Here is a 19,969-nt window from a genome sequence, read left to right as displayed (position 1 = left end):
TACTTTGAAATACAATTATTTCTTAAATTATTTTGTTCAAATAGGTCTTCATTTACTCTAATTCTGTTGATATAATCAAACAGGGATAAACAAGCAGTTAGAGGTTTATTACATACAATAAATGCAAAACAGTGCACCATAGCCTTTTATTTTTTTTATCAAACATGGCCGCTAAGTTACTCTGCTTTTTGCCAATTTGTCCACAAATAATTAGAGGTAGCTCATTTGAATATTACTGAAGTCAGTAAGAAAAGTTGGTCATTACAAAATCTCCCAAAATCTATGGTGACTTGGTCCTATTTACAAAATGACACACTGCTCCCCTATTATATCTCATAGACGCATATTACAAAATCAGACACACGTGAGGCTCGACAAAGAATACGGAAGTGAACAACACATATCTCTGAGTAAATCATTACTCAAGGTAAGACAGTTTTAACTTACAGGCAGATATAAAACAAGTGAATTCAAGTATAACCAGGAACAATGAACAGCAATAGAAGCAATAACTATGAACAAGCACAAATCGCAAACCGACTCACATTGCAACAGATTTTCCCTTCAAGTGATAATGATAGAGTAACATGTCTTTCCTACAATATGGTCCTTTCATAACAAACCCAATTTAATGTAGTGTGATCCGTGTATTTTTGTTAAAACATCTCAATTTGACAGAATGTGATGATAAACAAATGAACAAAAAGATATTCTGGTCTTGAGCTTCCCAGACTCGAGCACTCTAATATGCATCACAGTTCAGTCTTTCCTCTGCTTTCATCTGTGCTTCACTCAGCGGAAGCCCTCCTTCAGTCTCCACATGCCCTCCTGACCAGCAGTCCTGTGGAAGTCGCAGATGCTTCTGAGCAGCTCTCTGAACACAGGCGCCTGTTTCTCGGTCAGTCTCGGTTTGAAATACTCCAGCACTTCGTGGGTGGTGGCCTCTCCGTCCACATTTGCCTGGAAGGCTACGAAGTTGCGCACATCCACCAAGAGCTCGTCATGCTCGGTGGGCAGCGCTGGGGGGGAGCTCGTTGTTGCACCAGAGCCGCCGTCCTCCTCCTCCTCTTCTTCTTCTCTTTGGCTGGAGGGTATGCTGAGGTGATTTCGGGCTTTCATCTTGGCCAACAGGGAGGAGGAGGAGAGCGGGGTGGAGTTTACGTCACTTTCAACGCCCTCCCCACTGAAATGAGCTCCTGAACCAGGCTTCTTTGACACAGACTTCTTTACAATAGCAGCATCCTAAAGAGAGAAACAGATTCATTAACACAACATGGCATCGCAAAAGCAAAATAAGTGCCATAACTATACTGTATATCTTCATCATAACACTGCTGTTACCTTGCATTTGCTCGGAATGGGGCTCGATTGAACAGAAGGTGCAACCAGGAGAGAATTATTCTTTTGTCCAAACCGTTTCCTGAGAGAACAAACGAGGGAAAAACTAAGATGTTTGTTTTATACATGAGATTAGTGGAGCTCGAAACAGTGTGTCAGTGTGAGACTGTGTACCTCGCAGGTGGAGGAGGGGGTCTACTGAAGGACAGCCTGCACTTCTGGCGAGAAACCTTCAGCGCTTTCAGGGCATCTTTGGCCACCCGGTTGGCTTCTGCCTCCACAAGAACATAGTCAGGGTTGGAGGACTCCATGATGGTGTCGTGCTGCATCACACTGTGGATACCTGAAGAAGAAAACATAGAAGATTATTGTTTCGCAAGACTTACTAAATAAACCATGTCTGATGTGGCTGATGGGGTTTGGGCACAAAAAAGCCTACCAGATTTCCTGAAAAGCTTCGCCAAGACGTAATCGTCTGATTTCTTCTCCGTCTCTTTGTCTTCACTCTCCGCTTTCTCAAAGGCTCTTTTCTTCACCAAGTGAGAAATGCGGTGGCCTTCACACCGAGAATCCTTGGAGTGTTTGCGCTTCTTATGTTTGCGTTTGTCCGAGTCTGCTGAGTCGCAGTGCTTCCTCTTTTCCCTGTGTTTCTGTGGGCTAGTCAGCGCAGAGTCTTTGTGGTGAGAGCTGGATGAGTTTTTAACTGCTGGCTTGGCTGCGTCCCAGTCTCTGTTATTTTGTCCTGCATGCTGTGTATTTGCTGAAATATTTGGCTCTACATCCAAGCCATTTTGGTTGGTGCTTTGACTGTCTGTCTGTTTACCCGGAGAGTTTTTACTGCACTGAGAAGAGTTTCCATCTACCAATGCAGGAATGTTTGTTGCAGACTGTCTGCTGCCTGCACCAGTTTCATTCTGGTTTGCTGAGGAGTGTTTATGTATACTATTTACTGTGTGTGATGGCCTTGGCCTCTGAGGTTTCTTGGGTGCTTTGACATCAGAGCCTGTACCTGTATGACAATCAAAACAAAACCTGCTAGGTGAATTCTTCCAAACGCAGTCAAAAAATTCATATAATCTAATAATTGGACAAAAAAATTTTTCTCTGGTAAGAACAAAATAAACAAACAAGAAAAGTCTGCAGACCTGCAAATAGGGCACTGGTCTCTGTTCCCTGAGCTCCATCAGGGTCAGACAGCGTGAAAAGCTCGTACATGTCGTTGGTTTTGAAGAACCGTCTTTGTTTGGGGTCCTTCAGAACGCGGTTGGTCAGAAACTGTTTGAAGATTTGCCTGAATTACAACAGATAAAATACAGAATTAGATTACAATTAGATACTGGTGTGCAATTTGTTATTTTACCTCAGCAGGCAACCCTGATCATCTGTCACCACAGAGTAGTTTGGCTGATGGATGAGAAAATTAGTTAACCGCACAACTGTAGGTATCAAAATAGAATCCCTGCAGTTCTTTCAACTTGTTTTTTGAAGGCACTTTACAGACCCAAACCAAACAGAGCAACAGTTTACAAGTCCTAGATTGGCCATTTAATAATGCAGGAAAGCTTTTCAATTACGGAGAACTGGGATAGTGCAAGTAGTAATACAGCAGTGATGTGAGCAATTAGTCATGTCATTACCAATATTCACGAACGAGTGAAGTCAATGGAAAGATACTAAAATACAAGACTGCATTAGAGAAAGCACAAAAGCCAGTGCGGGACTTTTTTAAACCCCTTTTTAATTGACTTCTGTGATTGAATACCACAGTGTGTGTGTGTGAAGTGTTTATGGCCAAACATAAAAAGAACAACTGCACTCTGACCTGTGGTAGATTTTCTCCTCGATGGTTCCTGCAGTCAGCAGTCTGTAGACCGTCACTTGCTGCGTCTGGCCGATCCTCCATGCTCGCTCCCGTGCCTGTGAACAACACAATACATTTGAATAAACGACTATAGTACATTATCTGAAACACACACTCAATGTATTTTTAGGCTTAAAATAAATAAGGAAAAGCCGGAACTGGAAATGTAGGTAATTTTAAGCTGCAAATAATTCAAGTACATAAGTAGAATTAAATCAAATAAAATCCATGAGAAATAATGCACCTCGTAAATGTTTTATTTGAACTATTGAGTGTGTGCATCGGTCTAACCTGTGTGTCGGTACTGGGGTTCCAGTCTGGGTCATAGATGATGACTCTGTTGGCTCCAGTCAGATTGACTCCCAGACCTCCGACTTTAGTGGTCAACAAGAAGATAAAAATGGATTTGTCCTGCAGGAAAAAAATGCCAAGTGATTAATGATCATCATGTGCACAGTTTTATACTCCTTTTCATAATCATATAAATAAATTACATTAGTTAATTCTTAAAAATAAATTGTAAGATGACAATATCATGTTATTAATTGAACCCTATTTAAAGAGAATAGATAAATCTAAACTTTTGGTAACTTGATTCTCCCCACAGAGGTGAAAAAAAGTCAGACTTGCATTAGATATTAACACATTAAACGCTAAATTAATGAAACATTTTGCCATGCAGTTTAACAGAATCAAAGGGTTTTTATCATTATTTATCAGTTATAACTTTAAAAGCTTTCTTCTGAAGACAGAGACAAAAAGGTACACCCAGTTTGAACAACAGATTGTCATCAATTAGTGTTTCCACCTCGGGGTGTGCAGGGTTCCTCCGAAGCATTTGGTCCCTCAGGACGGGATTTTCATGGGAAACACTTAAAGCCATTAGGGATGAATAATCCTTACCCCGTTGTAGCGAGCGATGAGGGGCTGTCGGGAAGCTATTGCGGTAGTGCCGTCCATTTTCAGGTACGTGTAGTTATTCTCCATCAAAAATACCTCCAAGATGTGCAACATCTGGAGAGGAGGGAGACGATAAAGACAGCAGAGAGACAGTGAGAAGAAGGAAGACGGGGAGAGAAACCTAGAGCGGAAAAGAGCGGCTGAGGTTTGGATTATCTCTAAAAGGATTAGAGCAGATTAATATTACATGGACAGAGATACCGACAGGGAGGGTCTCAGGTTCCCTCTGAGGTATAATCTCATTGGTATTGACTGCAACAGCTGGGGCCTCGCTCACTTACACGCTCTCTCTCTCTCACACACACACACAGTTTTACAGGCACATAAGGTGCAGGTGGCCAGCAGCAAATACAGAGACAACATTTACAATTTAAGATAAATCATTTTAAATTTGACGCATTTGCCAATTCAAAAATCCATGCAAAAAGTGCATTAACACAAACCGTTCTAAAAAATATATCATATATATTAACTGTTATTTTAGCAAAGTGATTGAAAGGTAAATCAGAAAGTCAGAGCAACGTGTTCCTCACCTGTCTAGACTGACTGAAGAGCAGGACCCTGTGGCCCTGCTTGAACCACAGTCGCAGCAGTGACTCTACCACTATCAGCTTCCCTGAGCGTTTCCAAAAGCCAAAGTGCTCCTCCTTAGTTAGCTGGTCCTCTGGGATTCCCCTCAATATCCGGGGCCCGCCCGAGAAAAGGTCCGGGTGGTTACAGATCTTACGTAGCGCGATCAAACCTGAGAATACCTAAAGAGCACACAGAAAAGAAAAAGGAACGAAGGTTTTTAATAGGGCTGTCAATCGACAGACATTTAATCGTGATTAATCGCAAATTAATTGCACATTTTTTATCTGTTCAAAATGTACCTTAAAGGGAGATCTGTCAAGTATTTAATACTCTTATCAACATGGGAGTGGGCAAATATGCTGCTTTATGCAAAGGTATATATTTGTTACTGGAAATGAATTAACAAAACAAAACAATGACAAATATTGTCCAGAAACCCTCACATTGCATTTAGCATAAAAACAAATGTGCTGAAATCATAACATGGCAAACAGCTGTCAGTGTCAGATTTTCATTGCGGTCAGAGGTCAAGGGACCCCTTTGAAAATGGCCATGCCAGTTTTTTCTCGCAAAGATTTAGCGTACGTTTGGAGTATTATTTAGCATTCTTTGTGACAAGCTAGTATGACATGGTTGGTGACGATGGATTCCTTAGGTTTTCTAGTTTCATGATGCCAGTATCTTCACTCTAGCTATAAAACTGAGCCCGCTACAACCTCCGAAAGATTAAATAATGGTCGGGCTGACAGGGGCCCGTCAGATTTTTAAGAGGTTAATCAAAAATTGCAAATTGCATTAATGCGTTAAAGAAATTAATTAGTGGCGTTAAAACAAATTTGCGTTAACGCGCTATTATTGCCTTAACTTTGACAGTTTTCAAATAGAAATTGGTGGCTTGGTAGATTTCACAGCATTTTATGGCGTTGCACCTTTAAACAAACAAATTTACTTTAGTCTACAGGAATTAGTTACATCATTTATTTACGGACAATAAAGGCCGTGTTTCTTGATGAAGGCCCAACGGCCACTGCATTAGTAATGGTGGTTAATGGACTGAGAGTGACCACTGAATATGTCTATAAGAGCATATGTGTGTGTGCGTGTGTATGCACAATCTGCAGTGGTCACCCCTGGCTCTCCAACCACGTCCATTTGGTCAGTGGTGATAAATGGTCGAGTCTCTCTCTCTCCAGGGTCTAGCTAATGTGAGAAGAACAACTACACGGCTTCCTTAAAGAGAGCATCTTAAAGAATACTAAAGTCAAGCTATTAGGGGTTTAACAAAATGTACCTGGCAAAAAAAAAATTAATTCCACTGATGCCACTTCAAGGTGTTATTCTTTAAGTGTACAAGAGCGCATAAAAATACACAATGCCTGTGAGCGAGCGAGGTGAACTGATATTCATCGGTTAGGAGGTTAAATAATGAATAAGGCAAGTCTTGTTCCTGGAAGTCTTCCCCTTGACCGAGAGTTTTGCTCTTGTTGTCCTTATAATGCAGTGTGGGTCAACACAAAGAGCCCAAATGGAAGAGGCGTAAAACAAACACAGCGAACCAGCTTTAACTAGGAAAGCGAGGCTTACCTGCATGTCCCCGTTAAGTATCTGGTAGACCTCTTTGGAATCTAAGAAGCTCTGATAAACCTGCCGCTGGTCGTCTGTTAATCTGCAGAACAGAACCTACACATACAGACAAACACACAGACACACACAACAGTGTAAAACGTGTGTAATAAGCAGTGAGGCACCGCTTTAAAGCCCCTTGATGAAGTGCAGTGTGTGAGAAGAGAAATTAGAGGGAAGCAACGTGTTTTTGGAACCACTGGTTGTCCCGAGGGACTGACTTAATGAGCTGAAGTGGACTGAGGAGTCAACCAGCGTCAGCCGCGCGGACAGACCAGGGACCAGCCACCTTAATGAATACCTGCTCCTTTTACTTTACTAGGACTTTATTAGCTGGCTTCACCTGACAAGGGCCATGCACATTCATCAAAAACTCCTTAGACGTGGCACATACAGTCACATCCAATCAGATAAACACCTCCCCAGTTAAGAGAACTAAGCGTGAGAGGCTGTTCAATACTTAGATAGAACAGGGTCAAACGTCTTAAGAGTTTGATGAATACCTGTTCATTTTTGTCAGGTAGGGAGAGATTGGCCTTGACGTCTGCCTTCATTCTTCTGAGCAGGTAAGGATTTATGGTGTCCCTCAGCACGCATGCGCACTTAAATGCCGTCTGGACCTGAAAAACAACACAAATAAACTGCTTAAAACATTCTGTTCAGTGCAGGGATGCACCGATACCGATACTGGATCAACATCGGGCCAATACTGACTCAAATAGCTGGATCGGGTATCGGTGACGGTGACAATGGAGCGATGTTTATTTAGTAAATACAATATACGTATACTAGAATTAATAAAAAAAGAATTCCTGTTTAAGTTTTGACCAAGTTGTTGCTGCATTAAAAAGGTTTACACTTGAATTCTAATTCCTGTTCATTTTTAAGAGTTTTTACCAAGTTGCTGGAGTACGATTTATTATTTTAATAATAAATAACAATTCAGTAAATTCATATCTTTATATTTATTTGTAACATTTTGTTTTAAAAAGTTAGGAGAGCAATGTTTAAGTCAAGCCTGATGTTGCCTTACACATAACAGAATGATCCCAGTCACTTCCACACAGTGAGGCACGCAGCTTATTTATCGCTATCGCTATCGAGACTGAAAGAGTTGGATCGGTGGATGTTCAGTGTGTCAAACGACCACTTCAACACTCACACCTGTCAGTGTGGATGTTTCCTGAGGCATGATCGTCGTTTAGCCCCTCCTCTGCCCTCTCTCATCACCTCCCTCATGTTGCTGTCCCTCCCAGCAGCACAAGCCATTAAACATTGATCAGAGTGCTGTTGGTCTCGAGGGACGAAGCCCTCTTCTTTCATCACTACTACTGGCCAGCTCCATTGGAAACAGAAGGGGAGCTTCTGTCCCACCTTACACTAGGAGTCCCACGGCAAATGTCCTGCTACGCCTCCTCCAGAGTCAGTGCTAAAGGCCAGTTAGCCTTTTAAACGTTAACTCACTGGGGGTCCACAGAGGGATCAAAGACACACTGCAAAGCTGGAGGGGACAATAACATGGTGGGATTTAGGGCTCAGTGGAGGTCAGAGTGGAAAAGAAGAAGTGGAGGGCAGCAGATGATCCAGTGATCTCTGCACAAGCTGCTGAGTGGATTCACAGGGGGATGCAAACGCATGTTTCAGTAATGGATCCCGAATCCAGCCCCACCCCATCTACATACGTTTTTACATGCATCTCGTGTACATACACATGAACAGCAGCCGAGGGCCTGCTTTGCTGTTCTGAGAATTTCGAGAAGAGGATAAGGCAGCAGGGCTTAGCCCTCTCTGACCATTTAATAACATTAATAATTAGTAAAGGTTTTTATTATCGACAGCGGAAGAAGCATCAATAGCCGGCTTAAATAATTAAATCCATACAGTCAGTGGGTTATTAACGATTGAGCACTAATGACAAAGGGCTACAATTTAGCTCACTGGCTCTCCACTTTAGCCTCTCCCTCTCTCACACACACTAGGGATATACTGAAGTTCCTTTGCATGGGCCTACATTATCCTGCACTGCACTTTATGGCTCTGTTGCGCCACTATCTCTCCTTCTGACTCGCTTCCATCTAGCTCTCCAAAATTGTACCTACGCACATGTGTGTGACTAGTGTTGTCAAGTAGGGATGCACTGATACCGATACCGGATTGGATATTGGGCCGATACTGACTCAAATAGCTGCATCGGATATCATGACAATGGGACTGATCTATTCAATTCAATTTTATGTTTAAATACTATATACATTATACACTTTAATTGTAATTCCTGTTAATTTTGACGATTTTTTTACCAAGTTGCTGGTGTACGATTTATTATTTTAATAATAAAGAACAATTAAATACATTTATATCTATGAATTTATTGGTCACATTTTGTTTTACAAAAAATGAGAAAGCAATGTTTAAGTCAAGCCTGATGTTGCCTTAAAAGATTGTTCCCAGTGGAATACAGCTTATTAATTCGGGACTGAAAAAGTCAGATCGGTGCATCCCCATTGTCAAGTGACAGTTCAGCCCTTGGCCGATTCCTTCTCCTTATGCTACAGTTATAGGTTTACTTAAAGATAGGCCTGTACCGAATAGTTCAAAGCTTTCAAGCTTCATTCACAACGTTGACATTCAAATTCTAAATCAACATTCAAATGCTGCACAGCTTCTTTTTTTTCATGTCTATTCATTCTGTTTAAACCCGGTATTTCTGCACAGTTGCAGATACAGATTAGGCTACACTAATCAGTGATTCGCCACTGCAGAATTATGAGCATCGCTGCTAAAATTTCACACAATTATTAATATCCTTTGCTCCCGTGTTTCACCGAGTGCGGGGCTTAGCCTCTCCACACACACACACAGAGAGGAGCAGAGGACAGACAAGTGAAGTGAAGGAACGTTAACTTATCAGTACCGGTTACAAACAGGCTCAGTATCGAATAGTATTATACTATTTGTAGAATTAGATTCCAGTGGTGGCTGCGCAGGATTGTTTCCAACTTGTGTGATCCGAACATTTCTAATAACTCCAGAGCGTTGTAAAGTCCAAAAGTCAAAAACGTATTGAAAGAAGATATATGTAATCATTTCCCAAATTCTCAACATGTTTTTATCTAACAAAATATTCTGCTTCAAATCATATTTGTTGGTTTTTAGCAAAATACATTTTCACTGCGGTCAAAAACTATTTGCTCTCCCGCTTACCGCACACACAAATATTCATTAAAGAAAGCTGATTTAATAAAACACCTTTAATCCAATTAATCACTTTATTCCAATTGAGGATTTTGTTTTAGGGTCAAATCAAATCAAATCAATTTATTTTTGTATAGCGTCAAATCACGGGTGATGACGACATAAGATATGAAAACCTCAAGAGAGGCTTTGAATGTAAAACAGTGACATTCTGTACTGTTTAAATGCTATGCAACCTTTTTCTTCCCTTCTCATTAACTTTGGTCCACAATGGAAATAAGCATTATGGTTATTTGTGTTATCATATTCTATTTCTTAATGTAACTTTGTTCTAATTTTAAATGAAAAAAAGTCAATTTCAATCAAACTGTACAATCCAAAATACAAGAAAAAGCACAATGACTTCCATATGCTGAGTCTTTAAACCTGGTTTCTGCTTTGCCCTTATCTTCTGAAAATCTGTCCCAAGTCTCAAATGGGGTGACATTTCTTGATGGATTTATTGTAGCCTTCGTAGTTCAAACATGAGGATAAGGATTCAGAAAAATCAAACCAATCCTAATTGTGCATTTGTGTGTGTTCCAGTACCTGTACAGGTGAGGCGTTGCTATATCCTCCCATGGTGATCGGCACAGAGAACTGCTCCATGAAGACAGCCAATGTACCCAGTTTGCCGGGGAAGACAAAGTCAAACAGAGACCACAGCTCCTTCAAATTGTTCTGCATGGGAGATCCTGACAGGATGAACCTATGGGGAGTGCGAAACTAGAGAGAGGGAAGAGACAATTTATACATTCCTAAAGATCGACGTGATGTCCGAGCACGTTTGATATTGCTGTACAAGAATAAATGGAAGTAAATAGGTAAGAACGTGGAGAGGGACAATCTAAATAACTGACACAAAAAGGCATGTATTACTTTTTCAACTCAGCAAAGTTTAAATGTATTCACAAGTAAATATCATTACTACTGTATGCTTAAAGTGTTGTGCTGAGAATGTGTGTGTTCATGTAAGCGTCTGTGTTTGAAACCATACCTGTTTGCTGGCAGTTGTGACTCCAGCATTTGGATTCCTGATCTTATGGCCCTCGTCTAGTATAATGTAGTGCCAATCGTAGCGCTGCAAGGCGTCTTGCAGATTCCTCACAGCCGAATATGAGGTTATCAGGATACCATGACATGATGCTATCTCTGGAATAAGCTTTTCCTGCAACAGAGAAAGCACATAGATCAGTACAGGTTTTCATCAGTGCAATTCCTAACCATCTCTGGTAGCTTGAGCATCAAACTAGGGCATCTACTTTAATGTGGAGGAGGAGAGAGGTGAAGAGGGGAGAAGGTTAGGAGATGATGCTTGCATAAACAGACCTCTAGTGCCCCCCAGAGGAAAGAAAGACCCTGTAGAAAACTTTCTAACTAAATTATGAATATGAAAATCAAAACACACAATTACCTTGTTGCTGGTGAACGAGCCGGTTTCATGTAGAACAGCCACTCTGAAAGGAGGCCACCAGGTGTGAAACTCCTTTACCCACTGGTGCATCACTGTAGCTGGGCACACGATAACCGTCGGGCCCAGACCAGCATACCTGCAACCAAACACACACAGTACAGAGATGTTTACTTGCAAACCTGCGATTACGATGGGTAACAAGGGAACCCGGGGTTCATTTAACTTTGGATAACCTCAGCAAATTTTATTAGCAAATTACAGTCATAATTTTTACACCAAATTATAGAAAATAAAGGCTATTTCCCCAATAAGTGAAAATGAGCTTTGCTTGCATGTACAATGTGTGATGCATTCAGGCATGAGGGAAATAGAGGAAGTTGAGTGTCCAGGTACAATAATGCAGCAGGATGATCGTACTACAAAGTCTACTGCTCCATACACCCTCTGTGAAGGTGCATGGACACATGCTCAGCTCCTCTGTGGAGATTTACAAGAGCTTTGTCAGACGAACACATACACAGACACGCATAAAGACACACTAATGGGCTGGTATGAACCTCTGCCTGGTGGAAGCTATTGATACTTGGCCATAATTGAGTTTGCAAGCAATCAATTTGTGGGCGTCTGTAGTAGACAGAGTATTGACCGTCAGGGGAGCTCCACCTCCTAAATGCACGAGTGTCGCTTGAGCAGTAAAACCAGATTATCACCACCACTGCGCCACGCATCCCATGGTTGATTTGTTGTGACACAGCTGCTCCACCCCCAGCTCATGAGTCCAAAATTCATTTGAAGTGTTCATGAAGACACTCTACTCTAATACACTCTCTCTCTCTCAGACACACACACACACACGCACACACACGCACACACACAAACAGAGTGTCAGTGTTTTCTCTGATGTCTGCAGTAAGAAAGTGAAGAGTCTGATAATTGAAACATGTTTAATAATTCAGATGAACACTCTCAAGCAGAAATCCCCCTAATCAAATATTCATACCGTACAGACACACAGTCTCTGGCCACAGTTTGTTGTTGTGTGTGTGTGTGTGTGTGTGTGTGTGTGTGTGTGTGTGTGTGTGTGTGTATGTGTGTGTACCTGTAGTTGGATCCTCTGGTCCTCAGTTTGCTGTAGCTCAGTCCGGCAAGGAAGCAGATGACCTGGATGGTTTTACCCAATCCCATCTCGTCTCCCAGGATGCCGCCTGCCTGCTGACAGTGGAGTTCCCACATCCACCGCACACCTGTCTGCTGGTACCTGACAATGTGATGTACACGTATGCAAAAACTTAGAACATGTACGTGCATGACGCCAACTATGGACATTCAAGTTCACTCACGACAGGGTGGCCTGGTAATCACACTGTACTTCTGGTTCAATTCTACTTGTACTTGCAAGCCAAAAGTTAATTTTCTTAAAGTGATTAATACAGTAATAAGTTATTATCAAATCCATGCAACAAAAAAAAAAAGCACATCACTTGTAGTAAATTGGGACAAACATGATATTTTGAGAAAGACAAGGCTGGCCAAATAGCACAAGAGAATTCTGGACAGATGCAATCACAATTAGAAGTTGGCTTGGCAAATCTATATTTATCAAATAAGCTAAAATCAAAGTTGCCACAGTTATTCTTAAAAGAGTTTTAAAACTACAGACTGACAAAATGTCTTACCAATGAATAGTAGTGCCCTATAGTAGCAGTACGTGAATTAAGTTTATGGTGTTTGGATCAAACAATGAGTATAATTTCAGGACAAAGGTTGTTAGAAACAGTGGGTGTGTTGTAGACCAAGACAAGATAAAGAACACTGATTTTTTTATACACTTAAATGTTTTACAGCTATTAGTCAAATGCTATCACTTCTTTACAACATCTGTAAATGACTGTGTGGATATCTGAGATAACTTTCAACGTTTCACAACACAATCATTCAATACACTTGTAATGTTCAAGTCAGTCATTAATAGCAATATTCCTGTTTTTTGGTTGAATCAATGTGTTTGTAGTAATACTGTGCATGACTGGAACACTAGAGGATCCAGAAACGGACAGCCGTGTACTGCCTCATCCTAGAACTAATGTGTTACTTCTATCTTTTTATAGATCAATTTCTCACTGGAATAATTTGCCTCAAAGTCTCTGCTGCATTGTTAGGAAATCAGTGTTTAAAAAGAAACTCAAATTGTATCTAATACTGTCATTTGTTTGTTGCGGTGGTGTTTGTATGTTTGTTTTTGTTTGGTATGCTATCTCAGGTGTCATATCTGAAGTTTTATCTGTAACTAGTTATTTCGGAGGTTTTAATTCTTGTATTTGTATTTTGTATCTGTTTGTATATGCTTAATGTGGACCCCAGGAAGATTAGCTGGTTGCTATGGCACCAACTAATGGGGGGTCCTTAATAAAATAAAATCAAAACTTACTTGTAAAGTTTTTTCCAGAGGAAACCAGGCACTTTGAAGCCTTCGTCAAATTCTTCATCGCTGTCATCTGTGAGCTCCTCACCCCTTTCTCTTTTCTCCTCCCTTTCTCGAAGACGTTGTCGCCTCCATCTCCTAGTAAGAGAATAAGTACATAATAATGAAGCACACATCTAGTGGTAAAATGCATTTCCCTATTATACTGTGAAGATCTTGAGGCGGCTTCAGTCAATATTAGTGAACACAGGCAACTTGCTGAGCTAAAAGTCAAAGAACAAAGCACTGCTTCATCTTTAAACTGACATTGTTAGCTTCAGTGTTGCTTGACAAGATTTAGTCTAAACTTTGAAATGACTGATAGTGTTATACATCCAAAATTAAAATAATGTAGTAATCCGAGCTTGAAAAAGAGTGAGACATTTAAAATTAATTCAGTTTCATGTTGGAGTTCTCTATAGGCATTAGCCCTGTGATAGAGCAGTGACTTGTCAAAGGTGTACCACCCTATGCATACTGGTCTGGGATAGGTCAAGTGACGTGCAACCCTAAGCAGCGTAAGCAGGTAAAGAGAATGGACCAATGGGTGGATATACCATTTGCACCTCTTGCACTCACTGATTTATTTTGAGACTTGCCTACACAGGTGTATGGATAGCAAATGTTTTGAGCTGTGGGTATTTCCCTTGAGCGGTGGAACATCTACCTTGCGGTAAAGGGAAATGTAAAGGAGAACAGTTTTAATGGTGCAGGAGAGAGGGCAGTTAGAGGCACAGTCGTCACGCAGCAAATGAAGATTGATACAGACAATTAGTAGTGCGAGTTCCCCAGAAAGGTGTGAGGTGGAGAGGATAAGAATCCATCTTCATTTGGGCCTGGTCCTGTCACCCTGCCACGAAACTGGTCCTTTAGCTGGGCCTGGGAGACCACACTCTCTAATTAAGTCAAGACTAAGCATTGGTTCAGTTAATTACACTTTTCTGCCCCCACTCCACCCTCCACCCAACTACAAATACGGCCCGCTCTAATAATATCATTCCTCATATAAGCTAGCCTCACCATCCATGCCGTGTCTATGCTGTTGAATTGACATTCAATCACTGTAGTGTAGAAAAAGGACACATGCCAACACAATTTATTTGGCAGCTATAAATATGAAATCTCATTAGGGCTGCTCTTCCATTAATTTGAGCATTAGAGTGAGTGAGTGTATAAAACCATGTGCAGGAGGATAATTAGGGCAGTGTGAGAGCAGAGAGAGAAGAAGAGCAGGGAGTGAATTTGCCTAGTCAAGAAACAGCTGCCAATCTCATCTGGGATTAACTCTCCTTCTGCACTATGGAGCCAGCAGAAAGCGACTGCTTTTCTCCTTAACTAAAGGGAATAACAATAGCACATTTGCACCGCTGCCATTGCAAATGTGATGCAAAGTTAAAGGCCCAATCTGGTGTTTGTTGAGCATGTCATTTACAGGCGCGGATGTATGCATTCTCTTTAGAGGAAGACTTGCTGAATTTATCGCACATTTACATCCAACCATAAGTCCAAAAACAAATCTGCTGTTCACAAGCTGCAAACAAATAACAAAACTGGGGGCCAAAATAATCAACACTGTTTACAATTTTATCGCAGCAAGTACATGATCATACCTTATTCGCTGTCTGTAGTACTCCACATCTCCATCATCTTTGTTTTTTTTCTCTTTACCCTTCTGATCCTCCTCTTCATCTGAACTTTCAGGGTAGTATTCTTCCTCACTCTCCTCTTTTTTCTTTACTTTCTTCCTCCCTTTCCCTTCGCTTTTTTTCTTGTATGGTTTCAACTCGTACTCTTCGTCATCATCCTCCCCAAAGCCCTCCTCCATGGCTTCTCTTTCCTCTTGGTCAGGATCTATGCCTTCATCACTGGGCAGGTACTCTGACCCCTCGCTGTCCGTCTCCTCTCCCTCAGTGTGGCGCTTCCTCTTTGGTTTAGGGAGCTTTGGCTCAGCCTTAGGCCGAGCCTTAGGATGGGCCTTCAGAGCCGTTATCTGGAGCTTTCGCATGCGCTTCTTCATTTTTTTGTCCTTGGAAGAGGAAACAATCTTGTTGGTTTTTCCCCTGGCCTTATCAGGGCTGAGTCCGGAGCTCCTCTTCTTCTTTAGAAGAGGGACTTTCTTCCTCTCGGTAGCCATCTTGGCCTGGTCCGCCAAGTACAGGTCAAAGGCCGAGTTCTCGACAAGCATCACTTTTCGAGGCTCCTTTTTTTCCTCCTTCTGCGGGATTCGTGTTCCAAAAGGAGTCATGTGACCTTTCCGGATAAGCTCCTCCCATTCGGTCTCCTGAACTGGCATGAGCATGCTGCCCAGTGTGGACGGCCCGGCTTCTGGTACAACACACACACACATCAGGCAGGGTTAGATACAGAACTGTTGAGTATCAGTTCTTAAAAGGTACACCTGTGGAGTATTCTTAACCACTAGTAGCATTATGGAGCAATGTTTTGATTAGCAGGTCCCCGTTTTGTTAGCCTCTCGTGCACACACAAGGACAAAGTTACGTGCAAGCAGGCTGTAAAAACGTTTGTGCTCTGTGAGGAAGGAAATGCATTTGTTAGCCCTCAAGGATGCACACAATACATTCTGGTGAGAAACACTGAATGTAAACATAACCGTTTTTGTTTACAAGAAAATTCCACAGTACACGTTTATGTGCCCAGCTATATTTACATGTGTTTGTTCAAGCTGATGAAAAACAAACAAATGAACTTGTGTTCAGAATTCTTTGGAGAGAAACACAGATTCACATTTGGCTGAAACTCTGCACTTTTTAGGTTGTAACCTTTAGATATGTACAGTATAGCGATAATCCTCTGCAATTTTGAGTGGTTTCTATATGGTTCATGTTCAGCTCTACCAAAAGACAACATAATGTTTATGTCAAACAGAATTGGCTATGTATTAGACATCATACAGCAGCGAGTTGGTATAAATTGTCACTACAGTAGCAAATTATTGCAATACTGTGTCCTTTTCAGAGAAAATAAAATAAATGTCTATTGACAGTATTTTGGAAGGGTTTGGTGTTGTACATCACGGTTATAAAGGATTTTCACAACAGACATATTGGTTTTCACGTCCTGCCCACCAAACAGGAGCAAGCAGATATCAAAGGCTATTGCAAAACAGTAAACCATGTTGAGTGGCAACACATAAACTGAAGAAAAAACATTTCAACACTAAACTGTAACCCAGCTGTCACAAGGAAACCACCAGCGAAGAGTTCAATGATTTTTTTTCCACCTATAGTGCCCACCTTTCAAAACCTTTGACATATATTTTGGTGGGTGTGTCGGGCTGATATCTGCTGAAGATGTAACATATATGAACATCTACAGCCATCACTGCCCCATACAGTGTATTTTTAACCATCCAATATTTATTCAAGCCTTTTCTTACAATCTTCTCTGACAATTCCTTAAACACGAAATGACACATAATAGCCTTCTTGGCCGGCATAACTGCAACTGGTATTAATGCTTTGCATTGTTTCCATTTCTGCTTTGTTTTGTTACACTTTGGGCAGAGCTGAGCATGACCCTGGTTTTACATTATCTATAGGGAGCAGGGAACCAGACTTTTTTTGCCTTATGTCACTCAGTATTCATGAGTGAACAATGCTTTTTAGTCAATACATTGAAAAGGGATCACAGGTTAAAAGACACCTCACCTTCCTCTTCATCATCCTCTGCCAGAAGCTCAGCTTCCACTCTTTCGACATCCTCTCCTCCCAGAATGGCCTGAAGTCGCTTCTGTTTGGCTTTGACTTTCTTCAGCTGTTTCTCCTGAAATAAAAGGTGTTTTCATCATCATGAGAGTCACTATCAATATTATGTTAATGTAACATTATCATGTATATCATACAATTTCAATTTAAGGGATTGTCATGTTTAACATTTTACCTTATTTTCTTTCTGCCGTTTGACAGATTCAATCTTCCTACTGATATCTTTGCTGGAGGCAGCGTAGGGAGACAGCTGCTCGATAATCTTGTTGATTTGTTTCAGAGATACTGTGATGGACCTGAAACACACATCATGAAAAACACAGAGGAATATTTATCAGCCCCTTGAAGGTTTGTTGTTATTTTAAATCAAAAAGACATATGTGAAGATAGTGGAGTGGAGAAATTGACTGCACTTGTTATACAGTTATTTTTTTACTTCTATTTAGTTCATCATCGATTTACATCTGATCAGGGATTAAAAATGCTACTGCAAATAAGTCTTTGGAGGAACTGAATGATATTTCACTACTGCTGCTAAACAGTATGATCTTTAATTTTAAGGCAACAGAAAAACATGTTTCTCAGTACAATCTTAACATTTCATCAAGCACAAAATTATATGATCCTGATATCAGTACAAATTATGAAGACTTAGACTGAAGGACTTTCACAGGAACACTTTAACACAACACAAATATTTTGCCAAGATGAAAATTCGTGAAAACCATCTCAGGCCTCTACAGTATATTATTACAGTAATTGTCCTTTACCTGACATCATCAAGCACAGAGTGGTATTCCTTCTCAGCCTCAGCTTTAGCAGCAGCCTGACTGGCCTCCTGGATTGCCTCGTCAACTTGCCGAAGGACACCTTGCTCCAGGACTTCCTGGTCATATACAGCCACACCAAGGCCCTGGAGTTCATCGGCTCCAGAACTGGCAGATGCTGCTTGAATACGCTGTCGGTCGATCTGCAGCAAGGCTCCAGACCTCTTACCTATAACATGACACAGATGACAATACATGGAAGCATGAGATAGCCAGGAGTGACTCAGTGTGACAGATCAGAGCTATTCATGATGTTCATCCCTGCTCTGTTTTGGTGCAAGAGTTGCATAGCTCACCGCTGTTGCCCTCCCCAGGTCCAGTGTTGGCAGGATAGGCTGCAGCGGCCTCGGAGCCCTGACTGCTTTCAGGGAGAGAGCGGACTGCTGAGCCCCCTGTAGCCCCATCGTCCTCGGTCCCTCCCGGGGTGAGGGCAGCACTGGCAGGGCTGGAGAGAGAGGAGGGCACCTGGTCCTCTGAACCGTCTACAGGCATTGTGATGCAGCTGCAAACACAGTAAGTCACTCAGATGTCAAACACACATCTAACGTTATGATACTTATAAGCCCTGACTTTACTTTAATAAAAGATATGTCATAAGTTGAAGTTATTGTGGGTTAACTTAATACTACACCCAAAGAAGGTCACGTTAACTGAGAACTTAATTAAATAGGTAACGTTACACACCAAAAAACTGACAATAACCTGATATGTTCAGGTGGGATTTATTTCATTCATTCATTCATTCATTCATTCTCACTGTGCAATATCATTTTCCACTTGTGCAATTTTGTTAATAGTCTGTTTATTGTCAATACTGTATATACTGCTCCTATTTTTATACTTCCTTCTATTTAAATGGTTCATATTTTGTTACACTTTGTTTAGCTCTTTTTTTACTGTGTTAGCTGATGCATCTTGTTTTCTGCACTATCCCCTTTGCTGCTGTACACTGCACATGTCCCCACTGCGGGACTAATAAAGGAATATCTTATCTTATCTGATCTGATCTTATCCTTAATCTAATCCTTCCTGTAGCTACTAGCTGGCTTGTGTCACATTCAGCATCACTGATTTCATCACTGACTTCAAGCTAACATTAACTAGCTAATTATCCTGAGAACAAGCCACGTTAAGCGGAGAAAGGGTCAAATGAATATTACTACAACCCAAACAATATGTGATAAGCAGTCAGGTAACGTGACACCGTTATAACCTTCACATAAAGCTGAGTTAGAGACATTAAAGTCTCTCAGCTGTTCATTGTTTACGTGGCTAGGTTAGCATGCTAAGCTAACAGTAAGCCGGTCTGAATTAAACTACCGACAGATACCGGTTCATACGACGGGCAGTCAGCGTTTCTACAGTATCACCGGTGTTGTCTAGCTGGTTAACGTCACATTAAACCGAACGGCGAAGCGACAAATTACAGAAATTGACTTACAAACCCAGCAGTTACACAACCTCACCGGCTCGCTGGTTCATGTCATGTTGTCAATGAAGCTTCCGGTTGTCTGTTCAGTGAGTAACGCGTGTGACACAGCGCCCTCTGCTGGTGCACCGCTGCACACGGCTCTAGTCCTCTAGATGGCACCACCACACAACACTTATTACATTGAATTCATTGAAAGGATAGGATAGTATGGACGTTTTTATTGGACTTTATTTGCAGATCATGTTACATATTTGTGAATTGTCTTCTGTGGATTATAACTATTATCTACAGATCTGCTGCGGTACCAGACGGACAAAATTCTGTAAACAAACAGGAGGAAAATTACAAATGTCATGTGGCCCATAAATGCACAGGAAGCGATCTGCAAATGCGAAATAGATGCACAAATGTGTAGATATCACTTTACATGTAAACCTTAAAATACGTATTTACAGAGTAAGTTATGCGTATTTGCAAATCGCTCTGTTTTTTTGTGGATGTGACTTTACACAACACAAATA

General features: G+C 41.2%; 1 protein-coding gene across 2 annotated transcripts; it reads right to left on the bottom strand.

Moving 5' to 3' along the window:
• Positions 1–132: 132 nt before the first annotated feature.
• On the bottom strand, positions 133–19,581 carry ercc6 (excision repair cross-complementation group 6). Of its 2 annotated transcripts, none has more exons than XM_074645707.1 (22): positions 19,458–19,581; positions 18,313–18,518; positions 17,960–18,185; positions 17,365–17,485; positions 17,133–17,247; positions 15,075–15,789; positions 13,432–13,563; positions 12,103–12,261; positions 11,004–11,139; positions 10,587–10,757; positions 10,139–10,315; positions 6,859–6,975; positions 6,317–6,412; positions 4,693–4,911; positions 4,103–4,213; positions 3,491–3,610; positions 3,161–3,255; positions 2,484–2,629; positions 1,778–2,347; positions 1,513–1,681; positions 1,342–1,420; positions 133–1,242 (listed from the first exon to the last, which is right to left on the bottom strand). In XM_074645707.1, the coding sequence occupies exons 2-22, from the start codon at positions 18,506–18,508 to the stop codon at positions 793–795; spliced, it is 4,320 nt and encodes a 1,439-aa protein (XP_074501808.1). In that variant the 5' UTR covers positions 18,509–18,518; positions 19,458–19,581; the 3' UTR covers positions 133–792. The 2 variants fall into 2 exon arrangements, with proteins under 2 accessions (XP_074501808.1, XP_074501809.1); XM_074645708.1 differs by having other exon boundaries at positions 15,075–15,786.
• Between the last annotated feature and the right edge of the window lie 388 nt (positions 19,582–19,969).

This window comes from Sebastes fasciatus, chromosome 9, assembly GCF_043250625.1.
Source record: "Sebastes fasciatus isolate fSebFas1 chromosome 9, fSebFas1.pri, whole genome shotgun sequence".
Classification (NCBI taxonomy): Eukaryota; Metazoa; Chordata; class Actinopteri; order Perciformes; family Sebastidae; genus Sebastes; species Sebastes fasciatus.
The sequence above is the reverse complement of the archived record's forward strand: the minus strand, read 5'-3'. Positions and strand labels throughout refer to the sequence as shown.

Bases quoted from the DNA above. Each gene is read 5' to 3' on its own strand.
- ercc6 (XM_074645707.1), bottom strand. From the start codon at position 18,508: ATGCCTGTAGACGGTTCAGAGGACCAGGTGCCCTCCTCTCTCTCCAGC. The intron at 10,758-11,003 runs GTAATTGTGTGT...TCTCTGTTGCAG, and splicing joins GCTCGTTCACCAGCAACAAG to GAAAAGCTTATTCCAGAGAT. The intron at 10,316-10,586 runs GTATGGTTTCAA...CCCTCTCTCTAG, and splicing joins TCACAACTGCCAGCAAACAG to TTTCGCACTCCCCATAGGTT.